We start from the raw sequence: 23,785 nt of genomic DNA on the forward strand, positions 1-23,785 counted from the left end.
AGAGCCCGATTCGGGGCTCGATCCCAGGACCCTGAGACCATGACCTGAACCAAAGGCAGAGGCTTAACCCTCTGCCACCCAGGCGCCCCAGTTGGCTGCCTCTTGAATGAACCTTTCCTTACACCCCTGATGTCTCAGTGATAGGTTTTGCTGTGCATTGGGCAGAGGGGCTTGGATTCAGTTCCAAAGTGTTCAGGAGTCACACTCTACTGCCATTTGCCACCCTGTGGGCAGGTTGGAATCTACCCTCTGGTATCCAAATGTTCACTCTATAGATGGTCTGTTTGTTGGCAAGTAACAAGTCTGTTAGTAGCACTGAGTTATCCGTATTATATTTCTGACACTAGGGATGGCTGATAAAACCCGAAAATAATTAGAGTCCTGTTTTCCAATTAAGGTTTGTTGGAACTATGTGAGCAGACTTACAACACTTGATTCTTCCAGTGATTAAAGAAAACTTGGTGATTTTGTCATTTGGAGCCTCTGGCAAAGGGAGAAAGCCTCAACCTGAAGGCCCCCCTTGGGGTCTTGAACTCAAAACTCCCCTGAGAAAACTAATAGTGATGTGGATTCTAAAAGAGGCTATTCAGTTGCTACAGAGCTTTGATTAAAACTGAAACCTGACCCACAGAGAACTTGGACCTCCCCAGCCCAATATTTTCATTTTGGGGTAGGTGAACTTAGTAGGTATAGAAGACTCAAGAATTTGTCTGCCAAATGGATATGATGTGTGTGTGTGTGTGTGTGTGTGTGTGTGTGTGTGTTTGGTATGGCTTACAACTGTAATTTGCCCATAGAATGGATACTTCTACAGTAATAAAAACAAATGAAATTCATTTGTATTCAACAACATGGGATGAATCCCATGAACCTAATGTTGAGTAAAAGAAGTCAGACACATGGAAATATATACTATTTAGGTATGCATCCTTAAAAAGGAGTCTGAGCACCAAATTCCATCATGGCGGTGGGGAGGGTCCCCCACACCAACAAGTAATTCTCTGAGACACGAGCAGTGTGTCCTACAACTCAGCAATTCTGATGCCTAGAAACAGCATCAAATTCTATAGGTTAAGGCCTCAGTCCCACAAGACTGCCCTTGTCTCTCACTTCAGATGCCAGTAGTAAGCCCACATTATCAACCTGTGCTTCTTACTGACCAGCTAAAGATTGGAGGTTCTGATGACCCTCTTTCTTGAATTCCATTAATTTGCTAGAGCAGCTCACAGAACTCAGAAAAAGTTTACTTACATTTATTGTTTTATTTGGATATAGCACATTTACAAGGAAACCCGACTCTCCAAAGCAAATTCTCAGCTATACAAGAAAAGTCAGGAGCTGTGTTCGGTGGACATTTTATGTCCCCTTCCCGTGCCTGAAAGAAATCTTGCTGGCTCTAGGGTCTCTGATTCACCAAGTGTCTTCTAAATGTCTGTCCTGGTTCACTGATGGGTCACAGGAGCTGACGCCTAATGGCGTCCACTGGGTTCCTGTGGCTGTTTGGCTTCAGAGTCAGCCATGCAAACCTGAAAGCAGTATAATCATTCCACTCAGAGCTCAGAACTCAGAGTTTTGGGTTGTTCCCATGTTCTAGTGATTTAGTTTTCCATATTGGGCACTACAGGCAGTTTGGTTAAGGACACCTTCTTTGTGGCTGCAAAATAGAAATAAACCTCAGCTATTGGTCTGTTGTCTGGTAAGAACATGGTAAGGACTTTTTCTCTGAGGCCACTGACCACTGTCAAGGTGCTGATCAAGCATGGTTCTGTGTTGATGTAGAGGCTCCCACTGTATGCCAGGGTTGTGGCTGCAGGAGAAAGGTGATGTGTTTGTCTCATGGTTTGGGAGGCTTGTGCTCACTCCTGGCAGAATGACTCCATTGCACCTTTGACCTGCTCTCCAGGTCATGCTTCACCACGGATGACACATTCATATAGGTTGACTCTGGCCACACCCTTCTGGCCTTGAAAATGAATCTGCATCACCTTTTAGACTTTCCAGTCCATTTACAACTTCACCTATGTTATGCCTTTTGTCACAAAGACTACTTACTTCCTTTACTTCCTCCTGGCCCAACATGGTAAGGCAGTTTGGTGATTGGATGTGACTGTCCTTCAAAAAGTGATGATCATTTCTCTCAGATGCTTCCAGGAAAAGGATGAGAGGAGTAGTGGGGATTATATGGAACTATTTTCCAAATCTGAATTCCATATCGACCATTCCTTGGCAGAATGTGGCTTTCCTTCCTTAGTGGCTACCCCGGGCTAGCACGGTTTGTACACGTCCAAGTGATAGCCCAGCTCAAATAGGGTTAAGAGACCCAAATGTAAATCTGGTTACATTTATAGAGAAGATTTTGTCTGCTTTATACCTGAATCTCTGGGATGAAATGTTTGGGTAGAAATAAGTGATGACTGGGAAAAAAGTGAAACCGTAGATCTTGTAATGGGGCACATTGATTCTTTGCAGGAAAAGGAAAGGCAAAAAACTGGTACTTTTTTTTTTTTTTAAGGACTACCTTAGCCCCAGGACATATGAGGAGAGAGGGATGTTAATGATATTTTGTCTTTCTGTATCTCCTCCCCTAGGGCTTCCCTCCAGAAGCAAGTAACCTCCATCCTGCTACAGCATTCCAGCTGTTGCAAGTATCTTAAATTTAACTGATTGCTAGCTCTCCCCTGACAGTTAAGCTGAGTATCTCCAGTGAGTGATCTTGGCAGAGGTGGCCATAACAGAAGGAAAAATCAGGTGAGTAGTTTCTATTTCAGTTTGAGTGATGGTCTGTAAGGGAAGGGGGCTTATCAAGAATCCAGGTGATTAAGTGCTCACATGTGGGAAAGGGGTTCTCCTTGGATAGAATGTATAAACCTAGAAAATCTCATGAGAACAGGAGATAAATCTTGGTAAATTTATATGTGTGGGAAAAAATTCTAAGGGGAGAATATAGGATTTCAGTTGCCATGATAATAATAACCTAAACTTCCAGTCTCAAGAAAGGACTCTGAATATAAATATTATTTAGTGGGAAATGACAGAATGGCTACTAAGAATTTGGCAACAGGGGTGATCGTCTCATCACAGACTGTGGTTGGATTCCTGGGGAATTTCTTAATTCTTTACCACTTTTTTACCACTACATATACCCTTTGGTGGATGCATGTTAAGGTCTATAGATCTGATTCTCAAGCACCTGACTTAGTCAATTCCTTGTTTATTCTTTCTAAAGGAATCCCCCATACACTGGAGGTTTTGGATTAAAGCACCACCCCCCCATCCCCCCCCCACCCCCGGTTATTTTGGAGGTAAACTTGCTCAGTGTGTTCACAGTTGCCAGCAGGGTGTCCACTGGCACCACTGCCTTTTGGGTATCTTCCAGACCATCACGATCAGCCTCAGGAACTCAGAGCAGACAGAGCTTAAAACAAAAGCTTCCAAGTTCATTGGCTTTTTGGTCACCCTATGCTAAAAGTTGCAAATGCTGGTAAACATCATAATTCTTATTTATGTGTTTGGCAAAAACATGGACAAAAATAGGACAGCAAAAACATCACAAAGCAAAAGGATCAAGCATATTGTTTTGGAATAGTTGGTGACAAAACTACAGAGTTGCTACACACAGAATTGCCATCTTCCCTGAGGGCCCTGGCCCTGCCCAAGTCCCGCCCCTGTAACTGCCTCTCCCGTCTGCGCATGCGTAGTTGCCTGCAGAGCCGGAAGTGAATGGGCTGAGTGACAGGAACGCTCGGGTGAGTGGATTTCGGATGTTCAGTCACAAACCCGTGGTTTGCGGCCTCAAGCTTCCAGTCTTCCACACCCGGGTTCTCTGGAGGTTACAACTGCCGTCCTCGCCTTTCGGGCCACGAGGAGTCCCGGCGTCGTCGTGGGAAGTTCCAGGCCCCGGGTCTCGGCGTCTGTGTCCGCTTCCAGCCCCTGGATTCGTGGAGACGCGCTTCGGGCGCTCCACTGTCCTGCCCTGTCCCCGTCCCGGATACGGCAAGGCGGGGCTCTGTTCTGTGCCGCGTTTGGTCGGGGCCGCCGCAGCCACAGAACGCGTGGGCCTCACAGCGGGGCAGTGAGGTGGGAAGGAAAGGGGAGAAACTGCCTCACTGGCTTGTCTCTGTGTTCACGAGCCCCTCTTGGGCGGCGGGCGGCCGAGGACTCTTACTTGTTGAGGTCCTCCCGTGTGCGCGGTTGTCACGCGAAGGGGGCGTGTGCGTTCTAGGCATTAAGCAGCCTGTGTTCACTCAGGGTCCACTTGCCAAGACTGATCTTATCCGAGAAACAAGTCCAGGGGAAGAGGAAAGGAAGAGGAGGCAGGAATGACTCGTTCCCAGGTAAAATTCACATTCTTGGTTGTTTCTTCTGTCTGTCTTTCCTGAAATGCTGGTTTTTCTAGACTTGGTAATAATGTACTCTCAAGGTACCTGCCAAACGTTTGCTCGAACTCACCCCAGCCTTGCCTCCATACCTCTCATCTCCACTTACATTCCATCTCATCAAGACCCGGAGACGGGAACCTGTGAAGAGACCCTGTTGGGGGTTCATCAGGGGGAGGGTTTCCTACTCAGATGTGAATCAGAAACTGGGAGTGGGGCTTTGGTGTCAGTGCGGTTGGCAAAGGAGATTGTTTTAGGAGTTGCGTATGAATGCACGGTCAGTTCCGTGTAGAGTAGCAGCAAGAAGCACTGCATTAAGGGGCGCCTGGGTGGCTCAGTCGGTTAAGCCTCTGCCTTCCGCCCAGGTCATGATCCCAAGATCCTCGGATAGAGTCTGGAATGGGGTTCTTTACTGTGGGGATAGGGGAGCTGGTTCTCCCCTTCCCTCTGCCGCTCCTCCTGCTTGTGCTCTCTTGCTCTCTCTGTGTCAAACAAATAAATACAATCTTAAAAAAAAAGTCCTTCAGCAAAATAAGTCAGCAGAGAAAGACAAATATATGATTTCCTGGATATTTGGAATTTAAGAAACAAAACAGATGAACATAGGGGAAGGAGGAAAAAGAGGGAAGCAAACCATAAGAGACTCTTAACGGTAGAGAACAAACATAGGGGTGATGGAGAGATGTAGGTGGGTGATGGGGAGATGGGCATTAAGGAGAGCACTTGTCCTGTTGTGCTTGGGGTGTTACATGTAAGTGATGAATCGTTAAATTCTGCTCCTGAAAATAATATTACACTACACGTAAACAAACTAGAACTTAAGTACAAATTTGAAAAAGAAAAAAATGACCTACACATTTATGTGCCATATTAATATGCAGGAACAGATGGAAATAAGACTGAGAAGGGGAAAAACCTGTTGTCCCTGATTTTACAAAGCATTTGATGCTGAACAAGTGAATCAGCATGTTTCTAGTTCTAAAATATTAATAACTTGGGTTAGAGTTGAAAGTTCTGAAACTTATCAATGATAAAGGATGTTTTATTATATAATTTGTTTTAACAGTTAAGTTCTTTAACATCACTCACAGCATATCCATCACATGAAGACCCTTGCTCATTCAGGAACTTTTGTGTAGCCAGTGTTTTACCTAAAAATGTTTCAGCCATTACATTAGAGCAAAAACTTAGTCTTTGTTATCACCATATGTTACTAAAATGTTACATTTCTTTTGTTTTAAACATCACATGCCATATATCCTTGTTTTGAGGTAAAACTCCAAACAGTGTTGCAGATTTTGGACTAAGAAGTAAACATCTCCTTCCCTGTCATGCCCTCCATCATCACTCACCAACTCTGTAATCACTGTTGCCTGTTCTGTGGAAGATTAAGTGTGTGTCTTTTTGTTGTTGTTGTTAAAGATTTATTTATTTGACAGAGAGAGATCACAAGTAGGCAGAGAGAGGGGGAAGCAGGCTCACCGCTGAGCAGAGAGCCCGATTCGGGGCTCGATCCCAGGACCCTGAGATCATGACCTGAGCCGAAAGCAGAGGCTTAACCCACTGAGCCACCCAGGCGCCCCAAGTGTGTGTCTTTTAAGAATGCATTTACTGGGGCATCTGGGTGGCTCAGTGGGTTAAAGCCTCTGCCTTCAGCTCAGGTCATGATCCCAGGATCCTGGGATCAAGACCCGTGTCGGGCTCTCTGCATGACAGGGGGCCTGCTTTCTCCTCTCTCTCTGCCTGCCTCTCTGCCTACTTGTGATCTCTGTCTGTCAAATAAATAAATAAATAATCTTAAAAAAAAAAAAGTGCATTTACTTACCATTAGGTGATTTTAGTTAGAATTCTTCAGTGAATGTTATATTGTGATATTTTATTCTGCACACATACCTCGGAGTTGTTTTCATGCTAGTAAACATAGAGATAATTTGTTCTTTTAGAGCCTCATTAAAACATTCTCTGAATGAAGACACATGGATCCCACATGGTTCCCAATGTCCGGGCATTGTGCACAGTGGTGAAGAGCAGGAGCCCTGTCCATCGTCCCTTGTATCAGCCTCAGTTTTAGGGAAATGTTTCAGTTGTTTATTGTCAATCATAATGTTTACTGGAATTTTCTTAATAATGCTTGTAATTTTTTCTTCAGCATGATTTTTAGTTAACTAATAATTTCTTAAAAGATCTAATGCTTTCGTATTTTTTCTATTTTAATTTATTAAATAATATAGAATAGTAATAAATTTTATAATCTTTAAGCATTTTTATTGGATAAACTCCACTTGGCTTATTTTTTTTAAGGATTTTATTTTATTTGTTTGACAGAGATTACAACTAGGCAGAGAGGGGGAAGCAGACTCCCTGCTGAGCAGAGAGCCCAACGTGGGGCTCAGTCCCAGGACCCTGAGATCATGACCTGAGTCGAAGGCAGAGGCTTAACCCACTGAGCCACCCAGGTACCCCCACTTGGCTTATGTTTAAATGGACATTTAAATGGACAAAATTTTGATATTTACATATAGGTATTTTGTGGAAAAGGTAAAGTTTTCTATTTTTTGTATTTTTTTAGCTAGGCTAGTACAGAGTAATGTTGACAACAACCTAATTAAAAATAAGTACAGTTTCTAAATGTCCATTTTACCAAAAATACTGAAATATACATGAGTTAAAAAAAAAGATTAAAAAATTCATTACAAAAATCTGTCTGAGAGGACTGCTTTTACTGAAATTGTGTTTATATGTGCATGGGTGTATACAAGCAGAAACCTATGGGTGTGTATAAAAGATGCATTGTTTCATAAGTAATTTTTATACTTATTTTAACCTTTGGAAATTGTTCTTATGAATTTTTCATGGCCTTAAATTTTTTTTCTACACGAACTCATTAGTGAATTAATAGTGGTAACAATAGGGGCACCTGGGTGGCTCAGTGGGTTAAATAAAGCCTCTGCCTTCAGCTTGGGTCATGATCCCAGGGTCCTGGGATCGAGCCCCACATCAGGCTCTCTGCTCAGTGGGGAGCCTGCTTCTCCCTATCTCTCTGCCTGCCTCTCTGCTTACTTGTGATCTCTGTCTGTCAAATAAATAAATAAAATCTTTTAAAAAAAATAGTGGTAACAATAGTAACATACTATGTGTGTACATATAAAATGACATTTTCTGCAGGTCTGTGTTTTTAACTTGGAACTCGTTTCATCTTTTCTCACTAGGAAACCCGCTATCAGTGTACTTTCAACACTATCTGTTACTTAACTGTGTGATTCTCAGGTTCAAGTCTAAATTCCGAACACCTGGTTCAGGTGCCAGCTTTGCCATTTCTTAGTTATCTGACCCAAGGCTAGTTTCTTAGAGTTTCTGTGACAGTTGCTTCCTCTATAAAGTGGACACAGATATTTCCCTAATGTTATTACACAAAATAATACCCATTTGAGTAATGTTTAGTACATCGTAAATGTTTAAAAAACTTTTGTTTCTGCCATTATAATCATCATCATCACGTTCTTGCATTTTAAACTTTCTTAAAAGGCACTGTGAACTTTGTAATCTTTAAAGACACTACTCATCAGATGCGGAGGAAGGGGAATCCTCCTACACTGTTGGTGGGAATGCAAGCTGGTCCAGCCATTCTGGAAAACAGCATGGAGGTTCCTCAAAAAGTTGAAAATAGATCTACCCTATGACCCAGCAATTGCACTACTGGTTATTTACCCTAAAGATACAAATATAGTGATCCAAAGGGGCACGTGCACCCGAATGTTTATAGCAGCAATGTCCACAATAGCCAAACTATGGAAAGAGAGTAGATGTCCATCAACAGATGAATGGATAAAGAAGATGTGGTATATATATACAACGGAATACTATGCAGCCATCAAAAGAAATGAAATCTTGCCATTTGCAACTACGTGGTTGGAACTAGAGGGTATTATGCTGAGCGAAATAAATCAATCAGAGAAAGACAATTATCATATGATCTCCCTGATATGAGGAAGTTGAGAGGCAGAGTGGGAGGTTTGGGGGGTAGGGAAGGAAAAAATGAAATAAGATGGGATCGGGAGGGAAAGAAACCATAAGAGTCTCTTAATCTCACAAAACAAACTGAGGGTTGCTGGGGGTTAGGGATAGGGTGGTTGGGTGATGGACATTGGGGAGAGTATGTGCTATGGTGAGCACTGTGAAATGTGTAAGCCTGATGATTCACAGACCTGTACCCCTGGGGTAAATAATACATTATATGTTAATAAAAGTAATTAAAAAAAAAGACACTACTCATAGTGTAGCTCCTCAAAGAAACAATTGGTGTGTCAAATGTGCTATCTAGCCCTTCTATGTAGTCCACCTTGTGATACATTTTTTTATTTGTATATTTTGTTGTTCACAAAATTGTGGATTGCGCAGTGATTTTGTGGCTTTATGTCCTCTGCTTGAGAAGTATAATAACACAAAATTATCTTACACTGATTTGTCACTACAGCCAAATCAATCTTTACACCTCTCTCCTATAATCTGTGTGAAGAGAAGAACTCTTCCCGTGGTCTCTTAGTGTAATGTGTTTTCATTACAGGTGCTGTTGACCTTCAGGGATGTGGTCATAGAATTCTCTCCGGGGGAGTGGGAGTGCCTGGACCCTGCTCAGAGGGCCTTGTACAAGGATGTGATGTTGGAGAACTATAGGAACCTCTCCCTCGGTGAGGATAATGTCCCTCTGGATGTCGGGATCTGCCCTAGTGAGTTTCTTGGGGGGCACCTGCCCTGCTAGACTGGGACTGATGCTATATCGACTCTGAATTGAAAGTTTTCATGAGGAGGGACCTGGACGTTCATCTCCTTTCTTCAGATGATCTGCCCACTCCTCACTAGATCAGTGTTGCTTTTACCACTTGAGTAATCATAAAATCTTGTAGCAAAATTTAAAAAAATATTGGATTCCCTGGTTTTACTCCCATGCGTTTGAGTCAGTAATTCTCAGAAGAGAGCTAGATGTCTATATAGGTAAAATATTTTCTAAGCCAGTCAGTGAACAAAATCAGTGTAGACCCATCTGTAACATCTTCTGTCCTCAGCTGAACAAAGGGCTGGGATTATGTTCTAGAAAAGCCCCAGCATGTATTTCTCCTTTCTTATAAGCAGGACTCTCTGACCCAAATAGTATCTCTATTTTGGAGCAAGGGACAGAGCCAAGGGCTGTGGAGGGCGAGCTGAAAATAGTGAAAAAACCAAGTGGGTGGGACTATACCGAAGATGCGAACACTGGTAGCAGCTGAGGTGGCCAGAGATGCAACTGCTTCATCAAATATTGTTTGGGAAACTTTCCTCAAAGAGGAGAGGTCTGTGAGAAAAGAAAAGTACTTGTGAGCCCTCAAAGGAACTCTCCCCCATTTCTCTGTTCTGCAGACATGACATTCCAGCTGATGCAGAGACAATGGCAGTCTTTATCATGACCTGCGACACTCTTATCTGGCTGCTGTGACCTTTTTGTTCCCTTGGCTTTGAGAGGGATGAGAAGGGCTGCTTCATAGGGGTCCTCTTTTTCTCTGGTCTCTTCCCTCCATACTTGATGCCAACTGATTCCATCTGATCTGTCAGTTCCTCCGTAGATCTGACTCCAGGACCTGTCCAGGTTTCATCCTCTGTTCCTGTGTTTCGGAGATAGGAAAACATTGGCTGCTCCTCCACGGCACTTGGGGCCCCAAGGCTGCATGGGACTGTCTCAAGACCTCCTGGTCATTTTGTCAGGCCTGCTCTTGCCACACATCAAGAGTATAACCAGGCAATAGGGCGGGTTCTGAGATGATTTGTCAGAAGTACTATGCAGACAGTGGACAGAGATTCTCTTTGAAACCCAGTCCTACATGGGGAGCATCTCTTGTCTTCTCAAAGACTCTGCAAAATCGAACTCCCTTGCTTTCCATCTCTTATCTTGCCTTATTTTCCTTCCTGCACTCTGCCTGGGCTAGTAATGCAGACAATACTTGGCTAGTCCAGATTTTGTATTTTCTTAAGTCTGCACAGTTTGGCTTGTGAAACATGTTTTCCTAGGGTCTGGAATAATCCTCTTTTCTGCTCTGATAACCCACTTTTAGATGATGGACAACTTCTGGTGGACTTATCCATGGAGGGGTTTTATTGGGTAACAACATTTTTGAAGAAGAACATTTTGATTACTGTATTATTGTGCTGTCCTGCCACTTACAGAAGCACCCAGGTAAGCCACTGAATGGGGTGGTCAGCAAGTCCTAGGGAGGCTGAGATAGGAAGTATCAGGGAAGTCTGACTGATGAGTGATTATAGTTCTCTTTCTGTTCTTTTTGGAGTGTCACAGAGTCTCTTAAAGATAGTGTGGCAGTGTTGATCAAATAGCTAATGATCATTCCCTTTGAACCAGCAATCATAGATGTACAAACTTATCCCAAGGAGAACATATATTTTAAAATATATACTATATTACATTGTATGTTAATTAAAAAGATATATATATATATATATTACAAGATTTGCTTCTTGAGTGCTGAGGGTTATGGCTTAACAGCAGTTTCCCCCAAACCTACTCAAATTCCTGAACTTTGTGAAAAAATTGTCTTAGTCCCTTTATTTCTCTTTCACCTGACTTACCTATTACTAAAATACCTTTTTCTCAAGTTGGTTGGATTTGTAAAATTGGGAATATTGGACATCTTGAGAAAAAATTTTTTTATTAAATTACTATGTTCATGCCAGAAATCATTAAATTGATTTGCCATAATTGTTATATAGGATACCTTGCTTTTTCTGTAGTATTTTTAAGTTTTCTAAATATAATTTCTTGGATTTTATTTGAATTTTACTGACTTTCATATTTTGGTACAAAATGTTTTATTCTGGGGCGCCTGGGTGGCTCAGTGGGTTAAGCCTCTGCCTTCGGCTCAGGTCATGATCCCAGGGTCCTGGGATTGAGCCCCGGCACTGGGCTCTCTGCTCAGCGGGAAGCCTGCTTCCCTCTCTCCCTCTGCCTGCCTCTCTGCATACTTGTGATCTCTGTCTGTCAAATAAATAAATAAAATCTTTAAAAAAAAGATTTATTTATTTGAAAGAGAGAAAGAGAAAGAGGATGAGAGAGCATGAGCAGGAAGGGCGGAGGGAGAGGGAGAATCTCAAGCAGTCTCTGCACTGAGCATGGAGTCCAACATGGGGCTCAGTCCCAGGACCCTGGGATCATGACCAGAGCCGAAACCAAGAGTGGGATGCTTAACCAGCTGTGCCACCTGGGCACCCAAGGAAGCACTATGGTTTTTATGTAACAAGGAAACTCAGTCTCAAAAAGGTTAGCATGCCAAACTGGTAAATTTCTATTTATAGAACATATTAAGTAAGTAATAATTTGGTTGGTATGTTCCTTTTAGCTAATCTATCCACATCTCCCCCAAAGTTCAGACCTGACAAAACCTGCTAACTCTGTCGTCCCCACCAGGGACTCACCATCTTGCGCCCATGTCACTCTCCATTGTTGAATTCTGACACACTTTTATGGCATCTGCCTGTGTAGAGTGAGTTCATCCGTTCTGCCCTTGATGGCAATGTCCAGAATTTTGCTTTTGATGCCTCCTAAGAACATTTTTATACATGTCTATATGTAGGGCTCTCTTGAGTAAATGCTTATAAATAGAAAGCAATGGATATCCCATTTGAGAAATTTCAGGTCAAATATTAGAATAGAGCTAAACCTGTATTCCTTCCACTGTATCATGCTAATTGCCTTCTTCATCTCTTCCATTCTCCCCCATTCATTGATCTCCCCCATTCATTGATTCATGGATCTGGATGAAGAACACTGTTTTTTCCTTAGCAGATTAATTTTGAGCCCGTGGACACCCAAGTCTCCTCAGCGTTCCCTGTCCTTACCCGTTCCACATTGTATAAAGATCCCTACTCTCCCAGAGGACAGCTAGTTCAGGATAGCACCATGCCTGGTCACTGTTTAAATCAACACATTCAGGAAGTGATGACTGAGATGCTCTTATCCAGGTGGGATGAGTCAGTAACAGTATTAGTAACACAACTCAATTCCTGTGCTTTTCTTGAAGCATTTCCCTGTATGCTGGTGGGGTTTGCTATGACCTTCTGCTCACTTCCTGAGTGGGCAGTAATAAACTGTTTAGTGCTCAAGGACATGTGGTCTGAGCCTACAGGCCTAGGTTCAGATTTTAGCTTTCACATTTTTTTTCCTGTGTGAATTAGTGTTGGATACATAAACATGATGGGCCTGTTTTTTTTAATTATTTTATTTTTATTTGTAATAAATCTGGGAAACTTTTTATACTTCCTTCATTAATTATACATCAAAAAACACCTATTAGTGAAAAGCCTTACAAATGTAATGATTGTGGGAAGGCTTTTAGAGAAAGCTCAGACCTCGCTAGTCATTGGAGAATTCATTATGGGCAGAGGCCTTACAAATATAGTGAGTGTGGCAAAGCCTTTTCCCAATTTGCAAAACTGACTAGGCATCAGAGAATCCATACCAGTGAAAAACCATTAAGTGTAATATATGTGGCAAGGGCTGTAGGCAAAATTCAAATCTTGCACGGCATCAGAAAAATTCATACTGGAGAAAAACCTTACAAATGTAATGAGTGTGGCAAAGTCTTTTCTGAGGATTCAAGCCTTATTCAACATAGGTGAATTCATACTGGAGAGAAACCTTATAAATGTAATGAATGTGGGAAGACTTTTAGAGGAAGCTCAAATCTCACCAATTATCGGAGAATTCATTCTGGGCAGAGACCTTACAAATGTAATCAGTGTGACAAATCCTTTAACCAGATCTCACATCTCACTATACACCAGAGAATCCATACTGGAGAGAAACCATATAAATGTAAGGCATGTGACAAGGTCTGTAGTCAACATTCAAATCTTATAATTCATCAGAGAGTTCATACTGGAGAGAAACCTTACAAATGTACTGAGTGTGGCAAAGCCTTCATGGAGCTTTCAAGCCTTACTCAACATAAGAGAATTCATAGTGGAGAAAAGCCTTACAAATGTAAGGAATGTGGCAAAGCCTTTAACCAGTCCTCTAACCTTGTCAAACATCAGATAATTCATACTGGAGAGGAGCCTTGTAAGTGTAATGAGTGTGGCAAAGCCTTTAATGTGTGTTCAAGCCTTACCCAACATCAAAGAATCCATACTGGGGAGAAGCCTTACAAATGTAATGGATGTGACAAGGCCTTTACCCAATTTGCAAATCCTACTAGACATCAGAAAATACACACTGAAAAGAAACATTGTAAACCTAATATATGTGGAAATGCTTTTATCCAAAGATCAAGCACTGGGGATTCCCAGAGAATTTGTGGTAAAGAGAAACCTTAAAATTTCAATGTGTGTAGCAAAAACTTTAATGTGTTTTCAAGACTTAACATCAAAGAATCCATACTGAACAGAAGCCATATAAGGAAGTCATGTATTTGGCAAAGCCTGTAACCAGGGCTCACAGTTAAGTAGACACCAGAATATGCATCTTTGAAAGAAACCACAAAAATGTAATGGGTATGGCCAGGCTTTTATCCAAAGATCAAGCATCTGTAATATCTCCTACTGGAGAGAAACCTTATAAATGTAATGAATGTGTTAAACTTTTTTTTTTTTTTAAAGATTTTATTTATTTATTTGACAGATAGAGATCACAAGTAGAAGGAGAGTCAGGCAGAGAGAGAGAGAGAGGGAAGCAGGCTTCTTGCTGAGCAGAGAGCCCGATGCGGGACTCGATCCCAGGACCCTGAGATCATGACCTGAGCTGAAGGCAGCGGCTTAACCCACTGAGCCACCCAGGTGCCCGAATGTGTTAAACTTTTATCAGATGTTCAAATGTTTACTTTAGGGGTCATGAGAGAATTCACATCAGAGAGAAAACATACAAATGTATTCAAAGTGGCAAGACCTTTAGGCAATGATCTAATCTCAAGATTTACCAAAGAATTTATATTGTAGAGAAGCCTTAAAGCTGTAATGAATGTGATAAGTTGTTTAACCATTTCTCACAATTGGCTACATATAATTCATAGTAGAGAAAATGGTCTCTTTAGTTCTTCTGAAAGATTATTCAATTTAATTCTAAATAAATTTAATAATTGATAGTTGATTAAAAATTAATAATACCTATAATGGCTGTTAAAGTTAAAGGGATGCCTGTACCTTCATTTTATTAAATAGTTTATTTCAGGTTTCTTGAAAAGGCCAAATTACTATCAGTGATTTCCATCCTGAGGTTTGAAATCTGTTAATATTATACTTTAATTATAATCCTTTCATGTCACCACAAAGATCTCTTGGAAGGGTTTAATAAGATAAAAGGGCAAACTTCATTAGGTGATGTTCATTCATGTTCAGAATTTACTGGAAGAACAAGAACACTGAAATTATAACCCAATATAATATAAATTTGAGTGACAGCATGAGTGGCATTTAATAGATATAAAACTACTATCTAAGTCATGATTAATATGTTAAGGACCCTCTTGTCCAGATTTGTTGGTATGGGGCTCTTATGGTGGAGCTGAGGAGAGGGTACTGAATGTGGCCTAAACTTTCCACCAGTGCCAAAGAAAAAGTACACAGCCTTTCTCATCAGCCTATATAGGTTTGAGGTAGAATGGGAGGAGGGATGGGAGACTTAAAAGCTGTTAATAATCAAATTTTTAAAAATGAAGTTAGATGGGGCGCCTGGCTGGCTCAGTGGGTTAAAGTCTCTGCCTTCAGCTCGGGTCATGGTCCCAGGGTCCTGGGATCGAGCCCCGCATCAGGCTCTCTGCTCAGCAGGGAGCCTGCTTCTCCCCCTCCCCTCTCTCTGCCTGCCTCTCTGCCTACTTGTGATCTTTGTCTGTCAAATAAATGAATAAAACCTTTAAAAAAATGAAGTTAGAATAATTCAGCACTGAATGTTTACTTTTGAAGTGTCTCACTCCTTGGTTGGGAAAGACCATTTTTCCTGATGCTAATACCTTTGCTGCTGCACAGGTAGGATTCTTTATACAATATGTTATTGGAAGTATGAAATACTGTTTAGATAAATTGTGATATTTTTGTGGTAGTTTCATGAAAATTGATGTGTAGAAGTTTTATCAGACAAGAAATAATGACAAGGATTTTACTAGGAGAGAAATTTTTCAAAGGCTAGAAAAATCTAAATTTGAGAATACATTAACAAGCCTTATGGTTTATGGTTCTTTTTCAACTGTGTTAGAAATTCACTTTAATTTTCTTATAAAAATTTTCCTTACCACTTTTCCCTCCACACCTTTTAAACTAATTTATATATTTTATTTACATTTCATCCCTTTAGTAAAAAAAAAATTGGAGGCTGTATGACAAAAGGGTTGTTTTGAAACTTGTACAACATAAAAATGAGAGGTACAAAGTAAGTGCTTTATGAGTGTACAGAAAGAGGGTCCTTTATATCTTTAGTTCAGTAATAACTGCAGTGATGCAAGATGAACTGACAGACATCTTGAAATGTGAAGGCAGGAGACCTAAGTGCTTCCAATTACACTGGAATTTTGGTTAAAATTGTGCTCATTTCTGGGCACCTGGGTGGCTCAGTGGGTTAAAGCCTCTGCTTTCAGCTCAGGTCATGATCCCAGGGTCCTGGGTTCGAGCCCCGCATCGGGCTAACTGCTCAGCAGGGAGCCTGCTTCCCCTCCTCTCTCTCTGCCTGCCCTTCTGCCTACTTGTGATCTCTGTCAAATAAATAAATAAAATCTGTAAAAAAATGTGCTCATTTCACCTCAAAAATGTAAAATCTCTTCTTTTCCTGCCATTATAATCGCTATCCTCATCACTTGTACTGTATCTCCAAGGTCTTGAGGCCAGAGTCAATCTGTCAGAACGTTTTCCTGAATTCAATGTAAATATATTAGATATTTGTTCATTTTATTTATATATAATTCACATGCCATAAAGTTGATACCTTAACAGTGTACAATTAAGTGGCTTTTTGTGAATTCACAATTTTGTAAAACCTATCACTACTAACTCCAGAGGAATTTCATCACAAAACATAGGAGCATTTAAATAGATAAAACAGTTAATTATAAAAATAAAGGAACTTTTGATAACACGATTATAGTACAGGACTTTAACACCCCATTTATATCATGGTTTTTACCTTTCCCTTATTGATGTGATGTATCACATTGATTTGCAAATATTGAACCACCCTTGCAATCCAGGAGTAAATCCTGCTTGATCATGGTGTATGATTCTTTGAATTTGGTTGAATTTGGTTTGTTAGTATTTATTTAGATTTTTTTTGCATCTATGTTCACCAGGGATATTGGTCTGTAGTTCTCTTTTTTTAGTGGTGTCTTTATCTGGTTTTGGTATCATGATAATACTCGCCTCATGAATTGAATTTGGAAGTTTTCCTTTTTTTTTTTTTTTTTTTTTTGGAAAAGTTTGAGAAGAGAAGGTATTAACTCTTCTTTAAATGTTTGGTAGAATTCATCTGTGAAGCCATCTGGCCTGGACTTTAATTTGTTGGGAGTTTTTTGATTACTGATTAAGTTTCTTTGCTGGTTATCAGTCTGTTCACTTTTTATTTATTCCTTTCTCCAGTTGTGGAAGTTTATGTTCTAGGAATTTATCCATTTCTTCTAAGTTGTTCAATTTGTTGGCATATAGTATTTAATAACATTCACTTACAATTGTATTTCTGTGGTGTTGGTTGTTATTTCTCCCTCTCATTTGTCATTTTATTTATTTGAGTCCTTTCTCTTCTTGGTAAGTCTGGCTAGAGGTTTATCAATTTTTTTTGAGGTTTATCACTTTTATTGATCTTTTTCAAAGAACCAGCTCCTGGTCTCATTCATCTGTTCTGTTGTCTTGTTTTGTTTTCGTTTCTATATCATTTATTTCTGTCCTAATCTTTACTATTTCCTTTCTTCTGCTAGTTTTAGGTTTTGTTTTTCTTTTTCTAGCTCCTTTAGATATAATATTAGGTTGTTTATTTCAGATTTTTCTTGCTTCTTAGGTACTCCTGTATTTATGTATTTCTATAAACTGTATTTCTGGGGCACCTGGGTGGCTCAGTCGTTAAGCGTCTGCTTCGGCTCAGGTCGTGATCCCAGGGTCCTGGGATCAAGCCCCACATCAGACTCCCTACTCAATGGGAGGCCTGCTTCTCCCTCTCCCACTCCCCCTGCTTGTGTTCCCTCTCCCACTGTCTCTCTCTGTCAAATAAATAAATAAAATACTTTAAACTGTATTTTTATAAACTCTCCACTTAGAATCAGTTTTGCTGTATCCCATAGATTTGGGGCCATTGTGTTTTCATTTTCATTTATTTCCATATACTTTAAAAATTTTTTTCTTTTATTTCCTGGTTGATCCATTCATTGTTTAGTAACGTGTTGTTTAACGTCTGTGTATTTGTCATCTTCCCACATTTTTTCTTATGGTTGACTTTGTTTCATAGCATTGTGTTCAGAAAATACACATGGTATGAATTTGATCTTAAATTTGTTGAGGCTGTTTTATGGGCTGATATATGACCTATTCTGGAGAGTGTTCTGTGTGTACTTGAAAAGAATGTGTATTTGCCATTTTAGGATGGAATGTTCTGAATACATCTGTCAAGTCCATCTCTTCCAGTGTGTCATTCAAAGCCACTGTTTCCATGTTGGCTTTCTGTTTAGGTTATCTGTCCATTGATGTAAGCAGGGTGTTAAAGTCCCATACTATAATTGTGTTATCAATTAATTCCTTTATTTTTGTAATTAACTGTTTTATGTATTTAAATGCTCCTATGGAAATAAAATGCTCCAGTGTTGGGTGCACAAATATTTATAATTGCTTTATCTTCTTGTTGGCTTGTCCTCTTTATTATTATTTTTTAAGATTTTATTTATTTATTTGACAGGGAGAGCTCACAGGTAGGCAGAGAGGCAGGCGGGGGTGGGGTGGGGAGGGGGGACCAAAGCAGGCTCCCTGCTGAGCAGAGAGCCCAATGCCGGGGCTCAATCCCAGGACCCTGGGATCATGACCTGAGCTGAAGGCAGAGGCTTAACCCACTGAGCCACCCAGGTGCCCCTCTCCTCTTTATTATTAAAGACTGTTTTTTTTTTTTTAAGATTTTATTTATTTATTTGACAGAGATCACACGTAGGCAGAGAGGCAGGCAGAGAGAGAGAGGGGGAAGCAGTCTCCCTGCCGAGCAGAGCGCCCAATGCGGGGTTTGATCCCAGGACCCTGAGATCATGACCCGAGCTGAAGGCAGAGGCCTTAACCCACTGAGCCACCCAGGCGCCCCAAGACTGGCTTTTTGAACAGCTAAACATAATTGACAGAACTTGAGCTTCACTGGGAAAAAAAAGAAGACTCAATCACATGAAAGAGGAAACATTACAACAGATAACATAGAAATACAAAAGATCATAAGAAAGTATAAACAGTCCAACACATTGGAGAACCTAAAAAATACCTAGAAATATACGATCCACAAAGCTTAAATCACAAAAAAAATCTTAACAGACTAATGACAAGTAAGGACATGGAATCAGTTATCAAAATCTCCCAACCAAAAATAAGCCATTGGGCTGGAGGGGGCAGGGGTCGGGGTTTGGTTTTCTCACTACCCCTTTTATATTCCAGGGGTTTTTTTATGTGCTTGAGCAAGGGAAACTTTTCTTACATAGTTGCACACAAAGATTTCATTTCTGGTTTTTCCTAAACTATGCTCCAATCTGCTTGTTTCAGTCCATTGCAAAAGGGGAAAACTTTTCTGATGGTTAGATCTGTCACCAAAAATTGTGATCTATTCACTATGTTGAAGACCACTTGGTTTTACCTGTAACCAATTTCTCTTTATTCCTAGATGATACTACTGATTATACTCACAAGCCTATGGGTGTTACCTGTGAAATTACATTGCTACAACTAGGTGTTCGCCTATTTTGAGTCCATCTTTCCCCAGTCATTACCATGCAGGCTGAACTAAACATCACAATTTTTGTCAGTTGTATGACCCCTGCTCCCCCATGTTCTTTTCCTTATGTAAATATCATCTGTTTCCCTGTATCCTAGGAAAATGAATATGGGCTAACTCCCTTCTCAAGGTTTTTTTGTTGTTGTTGTTTTGTCTTTTTTAAAGATTTTATTTATTTATTTGACAGAGAGAGAGATCACAAGTAGGCAGAGAGGCAGTCAGAGAGAGAGGAGGAAGCAGGCTCCCCGCTGAGCAGAGAGCCCAATGCGGGCCTCGATCTCAGGACCCTGGGACCATGACCTGAGATGAAGGCAGAGGCTTTAACCCACTGAGCCACCCAGGCGCCCACCTTCTCAAGGTTTTTAGAAAAGACCCCTTTAGGATGAAATGATTTTTCACAAAATGTCATACTATCATACAAAATGCGTTCATCATTCTGCACCTCATCCTATTTTGTACAATAATTTTAAAACTGTGTACTTACTTCCTGTCAAAATTTTGCAAAAATGGTATAATAAAGATGCAGGGACTTTAAATGCCATACACAGGCATATACTTTTGAGTTCCTAGGCAAGTTCACTGTCACTGTTATTAATCCACATTTTTAATACTACTTTTTACAAATATAACATGTACTCATTTTTTTGAACTCTATTCATTTTAGGGTCTTCTAATAGGTAATGAGAATATTGACATTTATATGAGTATGGAATCCTGGAAAACAGTATGGTTAAGAAATTCCTCAATGCTTTCTCTTCCAGGAAACAGCTTACAGTAAAAAATACCCTTTCTTATATTACTTGGTAGGACTTAGAGTCTATAGTTTACTTGGAACAAAGCCAGGCAGAAATCCTTGAAAGTCCCCCCCCCCAACCTTTTGTAAATAATTAGGTGAACTGATTGTCCCTACTGATCATCCAGAATTTAATACCTGTAACATGACTTAATCAAATATTAAGTTCTCTCCTCCCAAGGTTCCAGAACCTGAACACTGGCTCATCTTAAGATTGTAATTAGGAAAAACACTTCCTGCTAACAGACCCTCAAAAGAGAGGGCTGACCTCAGGGTAAAATATTTCCTGATCAGGATACCTGCGTGGCTCAGTTGGTTGAGTGTCTGACTTGTGATTGTGGTTTAGTTCATGATCTCATGGGTCCTGGGATCGAACTCCTACAGCTCTGCATCAGGCCCTGCTTCAGGCTCTGCACTCAGTAGGGAGTCTGCTTAGGATTCTCTCTCCCTCTCCCTCTGTACCTCTCCCCACTCTCTCTCTAAAATAAATAAAAATCTTTTAAAAAAATTTCCTGATTAACTATAGGTCATGCTACCTGCTTATATACTACAACATCTCTTCTTCTTGCTAGTCTTGTTTACTCCTCTTTAGAAAACCATTTTTTTTCTGTCAGACCTTGAGATTTTTGTACATCTTGTGATCAGGGAAATTTCTCTATTGCAAGAATGTTTTGTATATGTCTCTCCTTACCTAAGTCTAGATTTTTAAATTTTGATAGTGATAAATATATGTTCCATGTGTGCTTAAAAAGTATATACTCTGTTTTTGTGATGCAGTTTAATTTTTAATTCACCTAAGTTTGTGTTTTTCTAAAATTTGAAATCTAATGATTTTGAAATCTTTAATCTTTAATTGCATCCTTTTTATAATGTTATAACAGGGAGACACATATCAAAGCCTTCCTGTGATTGAGGAAATACTTTTTTTTTTTCACTTGTGAAGGTTTTCATTTTGCTGACTTATAAATTTTATAAGCAACAAAATTCCCCATAAACAAAATAGGTGCATGACTTCCACCTATAATTGGCTTCTCCACAACTGTTTGATGGAAGTTCTACAACTCCAGAGTTTGATGGAACTTTGCTTGTGAAGATGGGAGTCCATGCTGAAACCAACATGTATGGTTGACAATATTATGTAGTACAGCATAAGCTATATAATCTACCTTCTGCAAGATCCCCAAATGTATCCCCAAAACTATTTTTTAATGTGTAGGAAACAAATTCATGGAATGATTTGATAATATTATTGGATTATTTTTTCAGCTATATCTGGGTGACTTACATTTAAAACCAAAGATGTACATTATGAACATAATCAAGTAAAGAAATCTGTCAAAATGGATCCTTACTGTCACAACCTAAAAGAATTCTTCCTAGTGTCAAAACCAACATTTGCAAAGGTAGAAAAGTTTTGAGCCATCCTTTATTGATAACAAAATATCACAGTTATTGGGGGAAAATTGCAAAAGTAATGAACTTGCAAAGTCTTCCGGATGAATTTTCACTAGTCAGACATTCATAGTGGGGAGATCTTAAAATTATACTGAATGGGCACTATATTTAAGTAAGTGTAAAACATTACTAAACATCAGGAAATAACTACCTCAGAGAAATCTTAAAATGTAATATACATGGCAACATTTTCACCCAAAATTCAATCTTTGTGGGATCATCACAATGTTAATTTTGGTGTGAAAAACTTAAAGAATTTGTAATATTCAAATTTTAGTAAATGCTAAGGAATTCAAATGTAATGAACATCAAGACTCTAAGCATTACTTTAAAGCTTATGAAATGCCATATAATGTATTTGGCAGTGAAACCTTACAAATTTTATATATTAAAAGTCTTTTTATACAAAATGAAACAGAAAAGGAGCAAAGTGCTAAAATATAAAATAATTTTTTAATGAAAACACATTAGTAACTTTGGATAAAAGTAAAGTGAACTTGGCAGAAGCCATCCAGATGGTCAAGAGATACATGAAAAGATGTTCATCATCACTTACTATCAGGGAAATGCAAATCAAAAGTACAATGAGATATCGCCTCACACCTGTAAGAATGTCTAAAATCAACAACACAAGAAACAATGAGTGTTGGCAAAGACTTGGAGAAAAAGGACTTATTTCACTTAGCATTAGACCATCTAGCTCCATCCATGTTGTTGCAAATGGCAAGATTTCACTCTATTTTATGGCTGAATAATATTCCATTGTGTGTGTGTGTGTGTGTGTGTATAATCTTCTCATCCATTCATCAGTTGATGGACATTTGTTTCCATAATTTGGTTATTGTAAACGCTACAGCAAACATATGGGTGCATATATCTGTTGGAATTGGTGTTAACTATTCTTTGGGTAAATACCCACTAGTTCAATGACTGGGTAGTAAGGTAGTTCTAGTTTTAACATTTGGACTAAATCCATACTGTCTTCTACAGTCTGGTCTGAACCAGTTTGCATTCCCACAGACGGTACAGGAGGGTTCCTTTTTCTCCACATCGTTGCCAGACGTTGTTTCTTGTTCTCAGTTTCTGAGGAAAGCCACTTTCACCCTTAAAATGTAACCCTGTTAACTTTCAACACACATGTCCCGCACAACTCCAACCTTTACCTCACTGCTCAAACATGAACTTAAATTGCCAGGAAGTAGTCCCGTCCCACTGGACACATAATAAGTAGAAAAGGTTAAAAATTAAAAAAAAAAAAGAAAAGAAAAAAGCATGAGGACGCCAGATCCTGTCCAGCCAACTGAGCAGTCCCGTTCTCTCTCCGGAAATCCTAACTAAGGCAAACCTCAGGACTCGCCAAGTGCCGGAAGTTCTCCGCCCAGTTTCCGCCTGGCCCCGCCCTTCCGACATCTTGGCTCCACCGGCCATTTCAGTTTCTCTCCCATTACCGGAAGCACTCCTCTATAGCTCCACCCCATCCTGTCCCCCGGGTTTGGGGCCGAGGTCTGGCGGGGCGTGAGTTCCCCCTGTTGCCGGAAGCGCAAAATCCAGGACTCGCCCCAGCCCCGCCCACACGCTGTGCGCCTCAGAGCCTGGCCACTGTTCGCGCGCAGCCCATTGCCGGAAGCACTACCCTCAGGCCCTGCCCAGTCCCGCGGCTCCACCGGCGCGCACGCGCAGTTTTTCACCGACCCGGAAGCGGCTGTCAGGGAGCGAACGTCAAATGGGCCTCTGAGGGCTTTTAACGTGCTCAGTGAGTGTCAGAACCTCAGTCCCCAGGCCTTCACCCCTGAGGTCTGGGGTCTCCACGCACATTCGAGCCCCTTTAACCGCGCCTTCCACCGCGGTAAGTAGCGTGTCGCGGAGACACACAGAATCCTGCGAGCGGCGCTGGCGGCCCTGGGGTCCCGGGGCCTTTCTGTTCCCATCGTCGGAGTCGGTCCCCGCCTGTGGTCTCCGGCCCTCGGGCCTTCAGACGTCGCCTGCCGCGCTGTCTCCGTGCTTCACGCCGTCCCGGGCACCGCTCCCACCCGCGCCGTGGGAGTTCAGGGAGATGGGCGTGTGCGCCCCGCGCCGCAGCCTGGCCCGGCTCGGCCCACAGACGCGCGGAGTCTCTCTGGCCCTGGTATCGCGCAGACCGCGCCGCCCTCCTGAGACGCCCCGGTGCAGCCCCGCGTGCAGTGAGGGGACCGAGGCCCA

General features: G+C 40.9%; 2 protein-coding genes across 2 annotated transcripts in view; both read left to right on the forward strand.

The window, feature by feature from the left end:
• LOC116856117 (zinc finger protein 345-like) overlaps positions 1-23,740 on the forward strand; it is a 112,901-nt gene extending 89,161 nt beyond the window's left edge. The window contains 5 exon segments of the mRNA XM_032839391.1: positions 12,710-12,859; positions 12,944-13,713; positions 18,050-18,066; positions 23,054-23,380; positions 23,441-23,740. Coding sequence (XP_032695282.1) covers positions 12,710-12,859; positions 12,944-13,713; positions 18,050-18,066; positions 23,054-23,380; positions 23,441-23,740 — 1,564 coding nt within the window.
• LOC116856139 (zinc finger protein 677-like) overlaps positions 1-23,785 on the forward strand; it is a 125,540-nt gene that overhangs the window by 92,888 nt on the left and 8,867 nt on the right. The window lies entirely within an intron of this gene.

This window comes from Lontra canadensis, unplaced genomic scaffold (genome assembly GCF_010015895.1).
Source record: "Lontra canadensis isolate GAN:19392208 unplaced genomic scaffold, GSC_riverotter_1.0 scaffold107, whole genome shotgun sequence".
NCBI lineage: Eukaryota > Metazoa > Chordata > Mammalia > Carnivora > Mustelidae > Lontra > Lontra canadensis.